We start from the raw sequence: 15918 nt of genomic DNA, 5'->3' as shown, positions 1-15918 counted from the left end.
CTTTCCTTTGGAGAATTTAAGGCACTTGGTTGCAGTCTAACTTTTTTTTCAATAAGTAAATTCCTACAATACAAGGGCATTTTTACACATGTAAGCACTGCAGAGCTGGGCACTTTGAAAAGTGCTTGGCACTGTGACACTTGCAGTTATAGAAGCGGCAAAATGCACGTCAACGCTGACAAAATGGCAGTGGCACGCTTTTGAACTAAAACACCTTCGAGGCACCATAGTTCAAAACTGCACTGCCGCCATTTTCTGTGTGCTGACACGCATTTCGCCACTTATACAGCTGCACACGGTGCAGCACAGTTCGCCTCAGCTCGCGTACAGAGCAGACTCGTTTAATTTGAAGCATCGGATCTCTGACATGTTGTGGGAAAACAGTATGTATATAAATGCCCCAAGTGCCTACATCAGGAAAAGATTTCTGAGAGCAGTGGTCTTAAGACAGCAGACAAAGGTATGATGAGACCCAGTGGCTAAAGCTAGTCAGATTCACGCTAGAAATATGATTTTAAACAGTGGAATAACTTGACAAGGATTGTGGCGAACTCTTCATTTTTTTAGATTTTTAAATTAAGGCTAGATTTGATCTTTCTAAAAGATTGAAGTGATTCACGCCCAACAACTGTTTTTCACTGAACTGCAGCAGAATTCCTTGCCCTGTGTTATGCAGGGTAGACTAGAAGAGTGATGACCAACCCATTCAGTCCTGTGGCTTTGGGCCTGTCCATGAGCTGGTTTAGGCTGGCACACTGGATCAGTCCGTGGTTGGTTCTGGTGTGCGGGGCTAGTCTGGTCCCAGATCACCCATATAGGTGAACTATGCTCCTGGGGTTCCACACAGGTCTACAAACTTGGCAGTGGGGGAGTGGTGGCAGCCATGGGAATGAGTAGTGCCACAGCTCCCCTGCCACCAAATTTCTGGACCCATGGGGAGTCCCATGGGCTGGATTCAGCTCACAGGTCATAGGCTGAGCACTATTGGAAAAAGACTACTGTCTCAAGATAGCTATGGGGGACAAACCTGTCCTGGCTTATAGGCAGTTCCCTCCCCTCTGTTATCAACCCCTGCAAACAGTGTCTCTCAAAAAGCAGGCTACTACTTCCTATTACTACAAGGTCACAATTTTTCCTCCTGCCACTTAAAAATCTATGAAATTAGGAACTCCTAGGTCAGCGGTTCTGAACCGGTGATACATGTACCCCCAGGGGGTACGTGAAACATCATCAGGGGGTATGTGAGATATATTTTATACATTGTCTAACACAGGTTGCAGGGCCTAAAAAAAGTCTCGACAATTTGAAATTGCCAGGGTTTTACTGCCGTAAAACATGCAGGCGCATGGAAACCAGATATCCTGCTCCTGCTCCATACGTCAACCTCGCACTGGAAGTGTTGCTCCTAGGGGGTACATGAAGTCTCACTCTGAGACCCAGGGGTACGTTGACTGAAAAAGGTTCAGAACCACTGTCCTAGGTAATCAGCTGCAACTTTCATCATTTATACCTGCTGACCAGGTGACACTGGCCAGAATTTCAATAGAGGTAATTTGTATTTGCTACTTCTTCACAGAAAGAGAAACTTGTTTAAGTTCCAGAAACGACATTCTGGGTGGATCAGGCTGCCCCACCCCAGATAGCTTAGTGAGAAGAGACCTTGCTATTACCATATCAGAGAAAAGAAACATTTCTAAGCTTTCAGTATGAAGAGAACTGAGTTAGTGTGGGAGCTGGTACACTAGTACTCTAGTATTCTGCTGCACTGTTTCATCTGCCTTTGGTCACCTGCAAACCACAGTGACCTCTGAGAATGATGACTGGAATGGGACATTGAGTTGCCAGTCACTCAGAAGAGCATTGAAGCCATTGACAAAATGAACCCACATGGAATTTGGATCTGTTAGTCTCACAGGAACTGGGAGTGGCCCTCACATCAAACTGAAGGAGCCAATGGTCTGACCAAGAAAACTGTAAAATAATTCCAGTGGTGCCAAGGTGCATCTCATCCCCTGCTCTTTGCAGTGCTGCTCATGGTGAAATCTGAGTCTAAATCTGAGAAGTGTCTCTTTTTGGTATTGACGCTATCATAACACTGAGCTAACATCTGCCTTACCTTTTCTTATTTCCTTACCTGCTTCTACCCCACCTCTTGCTCTCTTGTTTTCTCTGTCTTAAACATTGTTTGCTGCTTTTCTTCTCTTTTCTCTTAAAGAACCCGAAAAAAGAAAACGCAGTCCAACAGATGGAGCAGCCACTCCTGTTGGCAAGGACCCTGGTTTAGCCATGAGGGTGGAGCCGAAGCCTGTGGTGCAACTGCCAGTACCTCAACTCATGCCCAGGGCTCCAAGCCCGGCAGGGAAAGGGCCAAGGGAGTTTGACACGAGGAGTCTAAAGGAAGAAAATTTTATTGCTTCCATTGGTGTGTATTGATGTGCATGAGGAATACCGGAGGAAGGGTTCTACTTGCATCCTCCCCATTTTAACACACTTCCCTTCATTGCTACAGTAACGCGCTTCATTTGCACCTGGATTGCAAGGACCAGTCACTCCCATCTTCTCTCACTCTGGGAGGAGTATTTTTCAGGGCAGTTTGGTTTTCCAGAAGCTTTTTAATTTTAAATCTTTCCAAGTACAGCTGATGCATAAAATACAATTTGGTGAGCAGTGCAGGGCTGATATTTTCAGGAAGCACAAGTTATGTCTTATGCCAAGCAGAGCCTTATTGAGACACAGTAGTGTTCCACTCATTACCTCTCAAAATGGCAATAATATAGCCAACTTAGTGCCATATGTGTGCACCAGTTGGCTTTGCCTCTCACCTTAGCTGGTTAGTATGCATGCAGTGCCACACTGAGATGGCTATGCTTCTGTTTCAGCGCAATATTTTGGTACAACACTACCTGGTGTCATAATTAAGTGGTATAGGCATACCCATAAAGTAACTTGAGGGAGATGACAGCATAAGGCAGGGACCTTGAGGACTTTGGAAATACCTAGTACAGAAGGAATTAACTAAAACAAAAAATCCTGGTAGCTTTTGCCATGCCTTATAATAATAGGATGAAGGTATCTAGGGTATACAATAGATACGGGGTGTCACTATCTGCTGGTGGATAACAAAATCCTTAGGAAGGAATTTTGCTGCTTTTCATTTTCTTTAAGTTGGACTGATGGATGTTCTTTCCACTTCCTGGCAGACAAGCTGCCTTTCTGCCTGCCTAAACAGCATCTGCTAGCCTTGTCTTGGTGTTTTCCCAGTCTCATTTTGTTTAACTGGGAAAAAAAAACATAGTTGTATGAAAAAGCAATAGCTAATGAAGCTAGCTTTTCCCTTTTCTTTCTCTTCCTACTTTCACATAATGGCCACAGTCAGAAATTAATTCCTTTTAGTGGATGGTGCATCCTCTGACCCAATATGTTTTCTTGATGCAAGAGAAGGTGGAGTGCGTATTAGAACAATTGGAGGTTTTTAGTCTATTTGGAAATTCTCTAGGTAACAAAAATGTAATCGTATTCCTAAGATCAAACTTTGGGGGTCTGAGTTCCTTCAGGGTATATACTTGCTTTTGTTCTGAGAAGGACAAAACGTGGATACATTTTCTTGGAAAAGGAGAACCTATCTTCTGCTAAAAAGTCAGGAAGATGGAAGCTCTTAGCCTGAGACAATTGTACAGACAGAAGGCACAGCACTGACTGGACTGGACAGTCAGCTCTGCTTTTTGCCTGAAACTAATGATCTACTTCTTGCATATGGGTGTTGTAAGGATCAGTGTCTCCATGTTTCTGATGCACCATGGGAAAAGGTTGCGCTCCAGAAGTGCTAAATGCTATTTTTCTGTTTTAATATTTACCATTGAAACTGTTACCGGCAGAGGAGCATCCTTGAACAATTAGCAGTGTGCTAAGCAACAGGGAACAAGTTAATTTCTGATTTTGCTCTTCACAGTTTCAATAGTTGCCACTTGCTGAAGCTATTAAATGCAAGAGAGAATGAAGCAATTGGACAAAATCAGAATTATTAAAGCCGGTCTGAAGGGCTGGGCTGTCTCACGTTCTTAATGGAACATTCTCTAACTGGGTGATGTAGTTAGTCTGAAATTGAGCAGAAGGTAAGGTTGATTTGCATCTTATAGTCTAACTAACTTAGATATATATAACATAAGCTTTCATGAACTGGAGCTTACTTCATCAGATGCTGTGAAAGGATGGACAGAGAGCAGTGTATAGAGTGGGGAGAGTGATTTGAATACAACAGGTAGGAAGGGAGAGGGGCCTGAGGGACAGGGGTAGTGCTTGGAGAGGCATACAAGCAAAGAACCCATAGGAACAAAGGGGTCACAAGCTAATCTAGGGTATGAGATAAGAATCTGTTGTCACTATTTAAACTATACATAACACAATCCAGTCTGTAGATAAGTTCTTGTTTTGTAACTTCATGTTCAGATCAGTTTTTAGAAGTTTGCTGCCTAAGAACTGTGCCACCCTCAGCAATGCAGTGTCCAGCAAGGTTAAAGTATTCTGCCACCAGCCTTTTTGTCTTTTGGGCGCTAATATCAGGTTGATGTTCATTCATTCTTTCACATTTGCCCCATCTGTCTAATGTAGACATTAGAGGGACAGTGTTAGTGGGTGATGGCTTTTACGACGTTGGTGAACTTGCATGTCAGTGAACTTGGAATGCTATTTGGTCCACTGATGATGTGGGCTGTCTTGATGTTGGGGCACAGCAGGCATCTGGGTCCATTGCAAATCCTACTGCCTTGGTGAGTATAGGAGTTAAGTAGCCTGTTTCTTGACAGATGCCATTGGGGGTGAGGGGGTGGGGACTGCCTATAAGCCTGGACAGTCTTGTCTCCCATAGCTGTCTTGAGATGGTTGTCCTTTTCCAGGATGGTTAGAGGGCAGTAGTAGGTGTTCAAGGTGGGGACTGTAGGTGATTACCAGAAGGCCTCTTGTCCTTGTTCTGGGTACTGTAGCAGATTGGTGTGAAGTCTGAGTCTGGCTTCATTTGATTTTTAAGTAGCTACAATTTGGGGATTGTACTGTAATTTTAGAAATCCCTTCTCTAAATCATTAAGGTATGCATCCTGGTCCATGCGGTAAGAGCAGATATGGTTGTAACCTAGAGCATGGCTGTAGATCTAGTACTGTGCTTAGGATGAAAGCTGACAAGTTTTACCTGTTCATTTAAATCAGTGATTTAAAGTGTAGTTCTGATGTAAAGAGGCATTGCATTTCCTTCCCTCAGTTGTTTCAGATTCTTGCTTGCTTATTCAATTTACGAAGAAGGAGCTATTTTACTTGTCAGTCTAGTAGGCTCACCTGGGACCTGGAAATCAGCCTGAGGTTTTTAAAATTTTCATACATTGCCACCAGTGCTTAAGGCTTTTCAGGACAGATGCTAGCAGTGTCTAACTTAATAGCCTTTGGTGGATTTGTGCAACATAAAGAAGTTTGCAAGTAGAACATAAAAAGCATCCCCATCTTTAAGGATAATGAGAAGGCCTATGATAGTATGTCATGAGAAAAAATTGAGAAGAGTTGGAAAGGTTAAAATAGGAGTAAAGCTTTTGTGAATTGTTATTAAAAGAATTTACCAAGTCAGTGAATGTTGTGTGCAGACAAGGTAGGACAGATGGAAAGCTTTCACTTGAGGCATGGCTTGAGCTTAGGTGGTGTATTTGTTTACATTTCAATGTGGTCATGAAAAGAAGTGAAGGCTATGTTAGTTGATGATATGATAGTGCACTTCTTCCATAAATTATCTTAAAGGCATCACCTATGTGAAAGACTTTTGTTAAGAGGGGAAATGTTAAATATTTTGAATGGATTTAAATATCTTGGCTCAGTGATCACTGGTGATGGAAGGACTGGAGAACTGGCAAGATGATTGCAGCTTGCCGGGAACTTTTACAGAAGCATGAAGGGGTAAGTGTGGGGCAGGAATGTCCTGAAGGAAGTGAAGTTTAGTTATGTTACAGGATAAATTACATCTTGGTGGTTTTGTATAACCACCTAGGCTGGGTTTCTAATGAAGATAGATTTCACCTGGCTGCAAGTTGCAGAAATGCATTTTCTGAGGGCAGTTTTTGGGAGGAGACTTGGAAGACACGAATAGAAAGACAGAGGTTTTTGGTTTTTGATGGTTTTTGAATGTGTGAAAAGAATGTACAAGGACAGGATACCATATGGAGTGCTGAGGTTGGATATTGAGGGCAGTAGAAGATAAAAAGATGAGGTGGAGAAGGATCTTGATATAAGAAGTGGTTCGTGATAGGAATTTTGCTGCAGAAAGACGGTGGGAAGAAAGAAAGATATTTCCAGACCCAGAAAAAAAGCTGAAACACATGGCTAGTGTTGATGACAATTGCTTCCCACCTGATTATTTGCTATCTTCTCTCATGCATTCCATCTCCCTTGTTGTAAAAGGGCACCATCTCCATGGTGGTAGCAAGCCCCTGTAGGCCCCCAAAATCCCTCTTTTTCCTTATTCACTCTGGGAACAGGCTGCCCCAGTGCTTCCCAGGCTTGGTCTTGCTTCAAGGGACACCTGGAGGTGTGGGTCCCTTGCCTTAAGGGCTAACTGCACAGCTCCATGCATCCCTTGCACCGTACCCCATGCCTCACAGACTTTGAATCTCCAATCAGGGGGGCGCTTGTTCCAGCGTCTCCAGGCCACTCCAGGCCTTTCTTTTCCCTTTTTGTTGGGGTTTTAGCCTTCCCAGCTTCTGCCCCTCTACTCTGACTGGTCATGCAGCCCGAGCCTACTGCTCTAGGCCTGACATCTGGGCCCCAGCCCATGCTCTGCCTTGAACCTACCCCTGCAGGGCTCAAGACAAGCACACCTGGGATACTAATGGGACCTCTGAAAACCTCACCTTATAGTCCCAGCCCAAACCGGTTTAAACTGCAACATAAACACTAAGGCCCTGGGCTATAACATAAGAAGAAAATGAACGCTGTATGCCTGCGTACCAAGAGTCTTTCTCCCTCTCTCTGGGTCACTCTTTCTTGTTCCCCAGCCCTCTGAGCCGCTTTCTTTCAGCCTCCTTGGGAATTTAGGAGTCCTGTAGTCTGCAACTCTCTGGCTGGCTCAACCCCAGGGCTTCTATAGCTCTGGCCTAAGCCCTCTCCTAGTCATGTGATGCCCCAGTCAGCTAACCTGACTACAGAGCTGTCCTTTAACCCCTGCTCTGCTGGCTTGCTCTAAAAACTGCCTTTAAAGGGGCCTCACCGCTTTCTAGTAACAGGGCTAGTGTTCCCAGTTACACTTGCACTGAGCAGGAGTCCAGAACTTAACACCAGAATATGGTGGAATCCATGTCCAGGTCTCTAGTTTGGATCTACCAAAGAGACTCCACTAAAGGGATGTGTTTCCTCCATTCACTATTCATCTAATTTTTTTAACTCTGTTCAGATGTAAACTTTAAGTTTTCTGATTCCATGAGATGCTAGGAAGGGTAGAGATGTGGACTGTTTGCTGATCCCTGGAACTTGGTTGGTATATGAATAAGATCAGGGAAAGTGTGGGTCCTTTACTGAATGGAGGAGGCAACCTAGTGACAGATGATGCAGAAAAGATGGAAGTACTCAATTCCTTTTTTACCTCAGTCTTCACAGGCAAGGTCAGCTACCAGACTATGATACCTGGCTGCAGTTTGAGGAGGAGGTGAACAGCTGACAGTGGTGAAAGTAGAGATTAGGAACTGCTTAGAAAAGCTGGATGTGGCCATGGGGCCAGACAGAATGCTCCTGAGGGTGCTGAGGGAGTTGGTCAGTGTGACTGCAGAGCCACTGGCCATTATCTTTGAAAACTCATGGCTGTTGGGAAGGTCCTGGACAACTGGAAAATGGCAAATATAGTGCCCATCTTTAAGGAAGGGAAGAAGGAGGATATGGGGAACTACACACTGGCTAGCCTCACCTTGCTCCCTGGAAAAATCATGGAGCAGATCCTCAAGGAATCCATTTCTGAGCACTTGGAGTAGAAGGCGGTGATTAGGAACAGCTGGTGTGGATTCACCAAGGGCAAGTCATGCCTGACCAACCTGATTGCCTTCTCTGATAAGATGACTGGTTCTGTGGATGCGGGGGGAGTGGTGGATGTGATCTACCTAGCATGAACAAAAAGAACTTTGCTAATATACTTCCCATTGCCAGGGACTATGAATACAAAAACACATATTTGGAGATTTACAAGCAATCAGCTACTTTATGAGGAAGGTCAAAAACAGCAATGGGACTCATACAAGGAAGCTTTGTTGTCTTCCTAGTTGCATTGCCTGTAGAATATGAAAAAAACTGCATATAATTAGTTGCTGTATTTTTAGATTTCATGAACAATTCCATTACCAGATTAACAATACACGTGAACTGGGCCACTAGCAAAAAATGGTCCCGTAGATGATGCATCTCCATTCATCCTGGTGAACTGTTTTTAAACTCTAGTATGTTTTCTTTTGAACTGATGCAAGCAAAAGCTCCATTATTCAGATTTTTCTTCATAACATCTGCTTTACCAAAAGACTTAATGACAACATTTTTTTCCTGTTGCTTTTATACCACTGGAGGCTGTAAACTACCACCAAAACTCGAGCATACTTCGCTTAATCAGTAATTCAATGCGTATTTTAAAATGCTTCTTCCTCCAAAGAGACCCACCTCAAAAGAAGAGAGAATCTATAAATGAAGATATTTAAAAATCGGTAGTTTTGGGCTTGGCTATGAATTTGCCATGGGCACATGTAGGACCTTTTAAGATTAGATCTTATGTTGAAACCTCCATAAAATCAAAAAGGAGCTATTGTGCTAGAAGTGCTGAATGATCTCCCTTTAATTCAAGGTGATCACCAAATGTGGGACATCTGATGCAATTGTCCGCAGATCACACTGAGAACAAAAGATTTTCCATCTAATCCAAGTTTGTTAGATTCTCTTTATGCTAGAGAAAAAAGTGTCTGGTGTAAATATAGATCTTACAATATAGGATCCAAAACACAATCTAAAATCTAAACTCCAAACCTCTCGCTTTCACTGCAGTGGCAAGAGCTCTAAAAATGCAACAACTCTTTGGGCATAAGAATTAAGTCTAGGACCAGCTAGTTACTGGGGAAAAACCTAACAAAACAGACATCAGCAAAAGCCAAAACAGCAAAGACTAGAGAAACAAAGTCTTCAAAAGCTAGAGACAAAACGCAAAAAGCCCTTCTGAAGCAAGACTGTCTCTGACAAGGAATTATATTCTGTTGGAGGTAAGAATTTCCAGATTTTTCCATCCACTGCTGAGATGCATCATAGAACCATAGAAAATCAGGGTTGTCATCTAGTTCAACCCCCTGCTCGAAGCAAAACTATCTCCAACTATATCATCCCAGCCAAGGCTTTATCTAGCTGGGTCTTAACCTCCAAGGATGGAGATTCCACAACCTCTCTGGGTAACCTGTTCCAGTGCTTTATTACCCTACTAGTAAGAAAGCTGTTCCTAATATCTAACTTAAACTTCCCTTGCTGCAACTTGAGACAGTTTCTTCTTGTTCTGTCATCTCTCAGCACGGAGAACAGTTTAGCTGCATCCTTTTTGGAGCCACCCTTCAGGTAGGGTGCTATTAAATCCCCACTCAGTCTTCTCTTCTCTAGACACACAGTTCCCTCAGCCTCTCCTTGTAATTCATGTTCCCCAACCGCACAACCATTTTCATTGCCCTCCACTGGACTCTCTCCAATCTGTCCACATCCTTTCTGTAGTGGGAGGCCCAAAACTGAACACGCTACTCCAGGTGCTAATAACACCAAGGTCACAGGTTCAGTCCCTGCATTGGACTAAATGACATCTTGAGGTCCCTTCCAGCCCTACTTCTGTATGAAATGTGGCCTTACCAGTGCTGAACAGAGAAGAATAATCACTTCCCTTGATCTGCTGGCAACACTCCTATTAATGTAGTAGCCCAGCATATTGTTAGCCTTCTTTGCAACAAGGGCACACTGTTGGCACATATTCAGCTTATTGTCCACCGCAATCTGCAGTTCTTTTTCTGCAGAGCTGCTGCTTAGTCAACAGGTCCCCAACCTGTACCAGGATTGTTCTGTCTCAAGTGCAGGACTTTGCATTCATCCTTACTGAACCACGTGGTATTTCATTTGGTCCAGTCCTCCAATTTGTCCAGGTCTCTCTGAATTCTAGCCCTACCTGCCAGCGTATCTAGTACTCCCCACAGCTTTATGTCACCTGCAGACTTGCTAAGGGTGCACTCCATCCCATCTTTGAGATCACTGATGAAGATACTGAACAAAACTGGCCCCAGGACCAACTCCTGGGGCCTCCGCTTGATAATAGCTACCAACTAGACATCAAGCTATTGATTAATACCCTTTGAGCCGGATGATCCAGCCAGTTTTCTGTCCACCTTACAGTCTGTTCATCTAACCTATTTTTCCTTAGCTTGTTTGTGAAAATGCTGTGGCAGTCTGTACCAAAAATCTTGCTAAGGTCAAGGTAGATCACATCTACCACTCCTCCTGCATCCACAGAGCCAGTCATCTTGTCCGAGGAGGCAATAAGGTTGGTCGGGCATGACTTGCCCTTGGTGAATCCATACCAGCTGTTCCTAATCACCTCCTTCTACTCCAAGTGCTCAGAAATGGATTCCTTGAGGATCTGCTCCATGATTTTTCCAGGGAGCAAGGTGAGGCTAGCCAGTGTGTAGTTCCCCATATCCTCCTTCTTCCCTTCCTTAAAGATGGGCACTATATTTGCCATTTTCCAATTGTCCAGGACCTTCCCAACAGCCATGAGTTTTCAAAAATAATGGCCAGTGGCTCTGCAGCCACACTGACCAACTCCCTCAGCACCCTCAGGAGCATTCTCTAGTCTGATTTGGAAGATGGTAGTTTCTATTGGCAAGGAACAGGTCTCCTAATATACATATTGGGAGCAGAGCTGTGCCTGCTCAGGCAAAAGCTCCCTGGGGTTGGGAGGAGCAGTATTTTGCTCACTTTACTCACCCCTCTTCCCCCCCCCTCCCCAATACACTGATTGGTGTGACACTTCCCTACTTTGCTTCTATGACCTGGTAGGGGCAATGCAAAGCTTCCCATGCCTTGGCAAAGACTCCTGGGAAGCGGGGAGCTAGAGATCCTGGTACCCCCTCATAGTTGGTGCTGGGGACAAGTGGCTTCCTTGCCCCACCCTAGTTATGTTACTGTATTCTCTCTCTTGTTTCTATCTATATTATTTTGTTTCTGTTCTTGATACTGTCCTGCTAAACATGACAGGGCAAACTGTGAGGAAAAAATGTTTTCTTTTACTTTGTAAAAACCAGGTTTCCACTGGGCAATTTCTTAGCTTGGCCTAGATTCATAGATTAGATTCATAGATTAAGGGTCGGAAGGGACCTAGTAGATCTTCTAGCCCGACCCCCCGCCAGGGCGGGAGAACAACAAAAAACCCCAAAAAGAGAAATGGGACTCAAACGAGTCCAGCCAGGTAGGCATCCAGCCTCTTCTTAAAGACCCCCAGGGTAGGGGCCAGCACCACTTCCCTTGGAAGTTGGTTCCAGCTCCTAGCCGCCCTAACCGTGAAGTAGTTTTTGCGGATGTCCAATCTATACCTCCTCTCCATCAGCTTGTGCCCATTACTCCTTGTTATGCCAGCGGGCGCTAGGGGAAACAGAGTCTCCCCCAAACCCCTCTGGTCCCCCCTAGTGAGTCTATAGACAGTCACCAGGTCCCCCCTTAGCCTTCTCTTGTGGAGAAGCCTAGTAGAAGGCTTTTTAATATTAAATAGTTTCATAGTTTCATAGTTTTTAGGGTCGGAAGGGACCTGAGCAGATCATCTAGTCCGACCCCCTGCCATGGCAGGAAAGAGTACTGGGGTCAAACGACCCCAGTAAGGTGTTCATCTAACCTCCTCTTAAAAACCCCCAGGGTAGGAGCCCGCAGCATCTCTCTTGGAAGTTGGTTCCAGACCCTAGCCGCCCTGACCATGAAATAGCACCTCCTGATGTCCAACCTAAACCAACCCTCTGGCAGCTTGTGACCGTTATTCCTGGTCACTCCTGGCGGTGTTGATGTTGAAGTTAGTAGTACAGCAGTCTACGATGAAAACTGTCCAGTATTTTCCCAGAACTGTGGGCCAGATTTATTTTATATTTGGAGACTCCTTGCAATTGTTTTGTGAAGAGGAAACACTTGAGTCTGGAGTGTCGAGTATATGACCTATGAGCCAGATGCAGTCTGTGGTCTGGTCTCTCTGGTCTAGTAGGCCAAGGAGTTTGGGGATGCAGTTAGTGCTGTGAATCCTGCCACAGCATCTGGGGCCCTGCAGGCCTAGCGGACGTGGCCATTGGCAGCAGGTAGGTGAGCCAGGTAAGCTTGACCCCTGACATCAGTGATTTAAGCATGTTGGATCCTTGCTGATTGTTGCCACCTGCTGTACTTGTGTTCAGGTTTGTATGTCATGCCATCCCTCTGGTAGTTTATATTCCTAATCAGATTTATTAGATGATCTCTCCTTTTTCTGTTAAGAAGCAGTCTGCAGGAAATCCTGAAATTTATTTTTTATGCTAGGTCTTACAAAAGTCCCTTTGGACCAAGATATAACTGAGAATGTAGAGTAATTACTCTAAGAACCAGTGGGGGCACATCAACAAGGGAACTGTTGTGATGGAGCTGTTTGATCCCATGATAACTGTCGCCTAGAGGGGGTTCTAAGATGCAAGGCAGAATTAAATAGGGCATATAGTGAATATGGTACAGGGAAAGCCTGTCTTTGCCTCTTCATGGTAGTGTGTGCTCAACTATAGGAAATTGCAGCCAAGCCTACAGAATGTTGTTTAACCCTAAAAAAAGGTGCATCTTTTGTTCATGTACTGTCTGCTGGTCTATAGGGAAGAACATCCATCAGTCACAGCTGCTGTAGCTAATAAGCAGAAATAAGTGGCTTGCAGCTGTCTTCCCAATTTACCCACTGCTGTCTACCTTGGAGGCCAGGAAGTGTTGGGGAGAAGAATGGACTCTCCTCCAAAGTTGTAACTGTCTCTTTGGAGTCATCCTGTAGTCTTAGAGACCTCCTTGTCAGCTGGTTTTTTTTTTTTTTTTTCCCTTCCGCTTCGTTTTCTTCCCTGATTTCAAGCCCATGATTTCCTGCCTTTCTGCCATCTGCAGGGTAGGGATGGTGTTGCTTGCCATACCATCAGTGCCTTTGGTTAACCAGGAGGAATTGCTCCAGAACAGTACGGTGTTATGCACCTGTCTCCTTTCTCTGCTTTTCTGAGAACTGAGTATTCTGCTTCTGTAGTATTCCCACCCTTCATTACCCTGTTGAGAGAGCAAGCATGAAACTCAGTATTCAGACTAGAGCCTCCAGCATGTCAACTTGTCATGCTGCCACTGGATCACCAGGCCAGCACCTGGAATAATTTGAAGTTTCCAAGCATAAAATGAATACATCTTAGAAAGCTGCAGAATCTTGGTGGAAGTGGGTGGTGCTTGCATTTTCTACCTCATCCCAGGGTTAGTGAAAGGGAGAGTGTGTGCATAGACTCCAAAAACTCCTGCTAGCCCTCTGCATTGTGCACTTTCCCTGGAATACTCTGACTCCATCAGGGAAGAAGAGCTACAACCTAGTCAAGTCTTGGAGGATGGCATTTGGCATGACTAGAATCTTGATTTTTCACTTTTCTTCCATTTTCCATTTTCTATATCCTGACAAGGAGCAACTTAGAGGGGTTGAGAAATTCAATCTCCTGGATCTAGAGCCCAGCACTTGAGTGAATTCTGATTTGATAGAATCCTCCTGTTTATTTTACAGGTTTTTTTATGATGTTAGTATTAACCAAGGATTTTAATATAAACAGTTTAAAATGAAATCTCAGTTTTCTGAGGAATGCTGCTCCTTCTGTGCATTTCTTGGACAATTATTCAGACTATGTGGAAACAGTTCCGTTAATGTCATATTTTCTTGAATATCTCACAGCCCACATAACACATGTACTTTTTTTGAAAGGCAGAATGCAGAATTTTTTTCCAGTTGTGACTTAGAGCTGGCTTTTTCGTGAAGATACTGTGCTTCAGATTGGCTACCCACTTCTCTCTTGGAGGGGGGGGGTTGGTCTGCTTAGCTAAAAACCGCTTCCAATTTGAGAGCATCTATGAAAGGGTTAATACTAAATTGCGCCTTTCCTGCTTACTGATAAGGGCTAAGAACTGGGCAGCCATTTTGAAGCACAATGTCTTCATGCTTCTGTTCCTCTATGTTCCTATTCTGGCAAAGAAAATCAGCTTTCCTGCTCAAGACATGCACCTCAATTTTGGACAGCTTATTTTTGGGGGAAGAGTGTGTGTGTTACGTGGTTAAATAATATATTGGGTTTTGTGATCATCTAAATTTTGGGGAGAAAATACCAAACCACCTGTCCTGAAATCAGTCCTTCCCACAAAAGTAGACGGATTGTATTGGGTGGGTGTGCTTCTAAAACCTATTTTTACTCAACCAGTTCATTGCTGTAGTCATTCCTAATTTTTGACATCCTGTTAACAGGAGATGATGCAGCTCTCTACTCCTAACATTGATTTCTTGCGGAATGGTGTTAATTTAACCTTTCACTCACTAGTGGTCATTAATTCTGTTTGTTTGTAGGTGCAGGGGTGGGTATCTCTTTTACTTTTTGTTTTTTCCATTTTCGCCTATCTGACCAGCCTCTGACTCTCTTTCTTTCTTTCCTGCTTGCAATGCATCTTGGGTAGAATTGTGGAACAAGCACCAGGAAGTGAAAAAGCAAAAAGCTTTGGAAAAACAGAGTAAGGAAATGATGAAACCCAGAAACTGACTCCCCCAGCCTCCCCATAACTGCCAACTCCCTGAGCCTGGGGTGAGCCTCCATCTATGGACAAGTTCTTATGCCCACACAACCAGAGAGTTTGTAATTGAGGTGAAACCCTGCCCCCCCAGGGGATGCTGAGTAGATTGGCCCTAGAGAACTCAAGTGTTCAAATGCAAACTGTCTCCTCTTTCCTGAACTTCTGTGTGGAGAAAGGGGTCAGCAAGTCCTACCTCCTCGTCACTTCACCAGTATTTGGATTTTACCCTGATAATCTGTCTCCCCTTCTTATGAGGCACACAGGCTATTTTAGCCAGCAAAATGATGGTGTTAATAAGTAGTTTGTTTCTGAATCATGGTGAGATGGAGTTCTCTGCTCCTTCAGATTCCCCAGGAATGGCAGATTTGTGTGTTTAGGTATTAACTACCAATGAGTGATTTGTAATCCCTATTTAACTGCAGCAAGAAATCTCTTTTGAAGGAGAGAGGAATTGGGGATACATGAAAAATTGTATTTCATAATGGTGCTAGCTAAAAAAAAAAGGGGCGATTCTTTCTTATGAGGTTAATTTGTGCATCATGTTAAGGGTATGGGATGAATTAGATGGCTGGGGACCATTTGTAGAGTTTGCAAAGAGCCTGATTTCTATATTTACCTGTTATAGCATCTACTGGCATTGATATGTGCACTACTTGCACTCATACTATAAAGCTTTGTAGAGTATGTATGGAATAACTACTGTATGGTTACATATATCTGTGTGTGACTGATTTCAAATAGTACCCACAGTGTGCTAGATGCTGTCCAAACATAAGAGACGGCACAGTTCCTGCCTTGCAGAGCATACATGCTTAAAAACAAGGACAGAACAAATGGACACACTGACAGAAGGTAGGGGAAAGAACTAACAGCCAAAGACATGGGTGAGGATTGATCACATTCTGATCAGTTTTAATGACACGCCTTCCTGTGCACACAGAGATGTACATAGAAATGTCTATATAAAATTTTTTAAAAAATGCATACATGTGGTGGTGATCACAGTTTGATAAATTGCTTTTAACATGCACCTTTCACTCCATCACCCATCCTGTCCCC

General features: G+C 43.9%; 1 protein-coding gene across 22 annotated transcripts in view; it reads left to right on the top strand.

Moving 5' to 3' along the window:
* MADD (MAP kinase activating death domain) overlaps positions 1–15918 on the top strand; it is a 160657-nt gene that overhangs the window by 69293 nt on the left and 75446 nt on the right. For 12 of the 22 annotated variants that reach the window (XM_019519246.1, XM_019519263.1, XM_019519257.1 and 9 more), the window contains one exon: positions 2216–2422. The exons of 1 other annotated variant lie outside the window; for it this stretch is intronic. In XM_019519246.1, coding sequence (XP_019374791.1) covers positions 2216–2422 — 207 coding nt within the window. Of the gene's footprint in view, positions 1–2215; positions 2423–14745; positions 14800–15918 lie in introns of all 22 variants that reach the window. 9 more of the 22 variants (XM_019519243.1, XM_019519251.1, XM_019519247.1 and 6 more) reach the window with 1 other exon arrangement.

This window comes from Gavialis gangeticus, unplaced genomic scaffold, assembly GCF_001723915.1.
Source record: "Gavialis gangeticus isolate Ggan-Ray unplaced genomic scaffold, GavGan_comp1, whole genome shotgun sequence".
Classification (NCBI taxonomy): domain Eukaryota; kingdom Metazoa; phylum Chordata; order Crocodylia; family Gavialidae; genus Gavialis; species Gavialis gangeticus.
The sequence above is the reverse complement of the archived record's forward strand: the minus strand, read 5'-3'. Positions and strand labels throughout refer to the sequence as shown.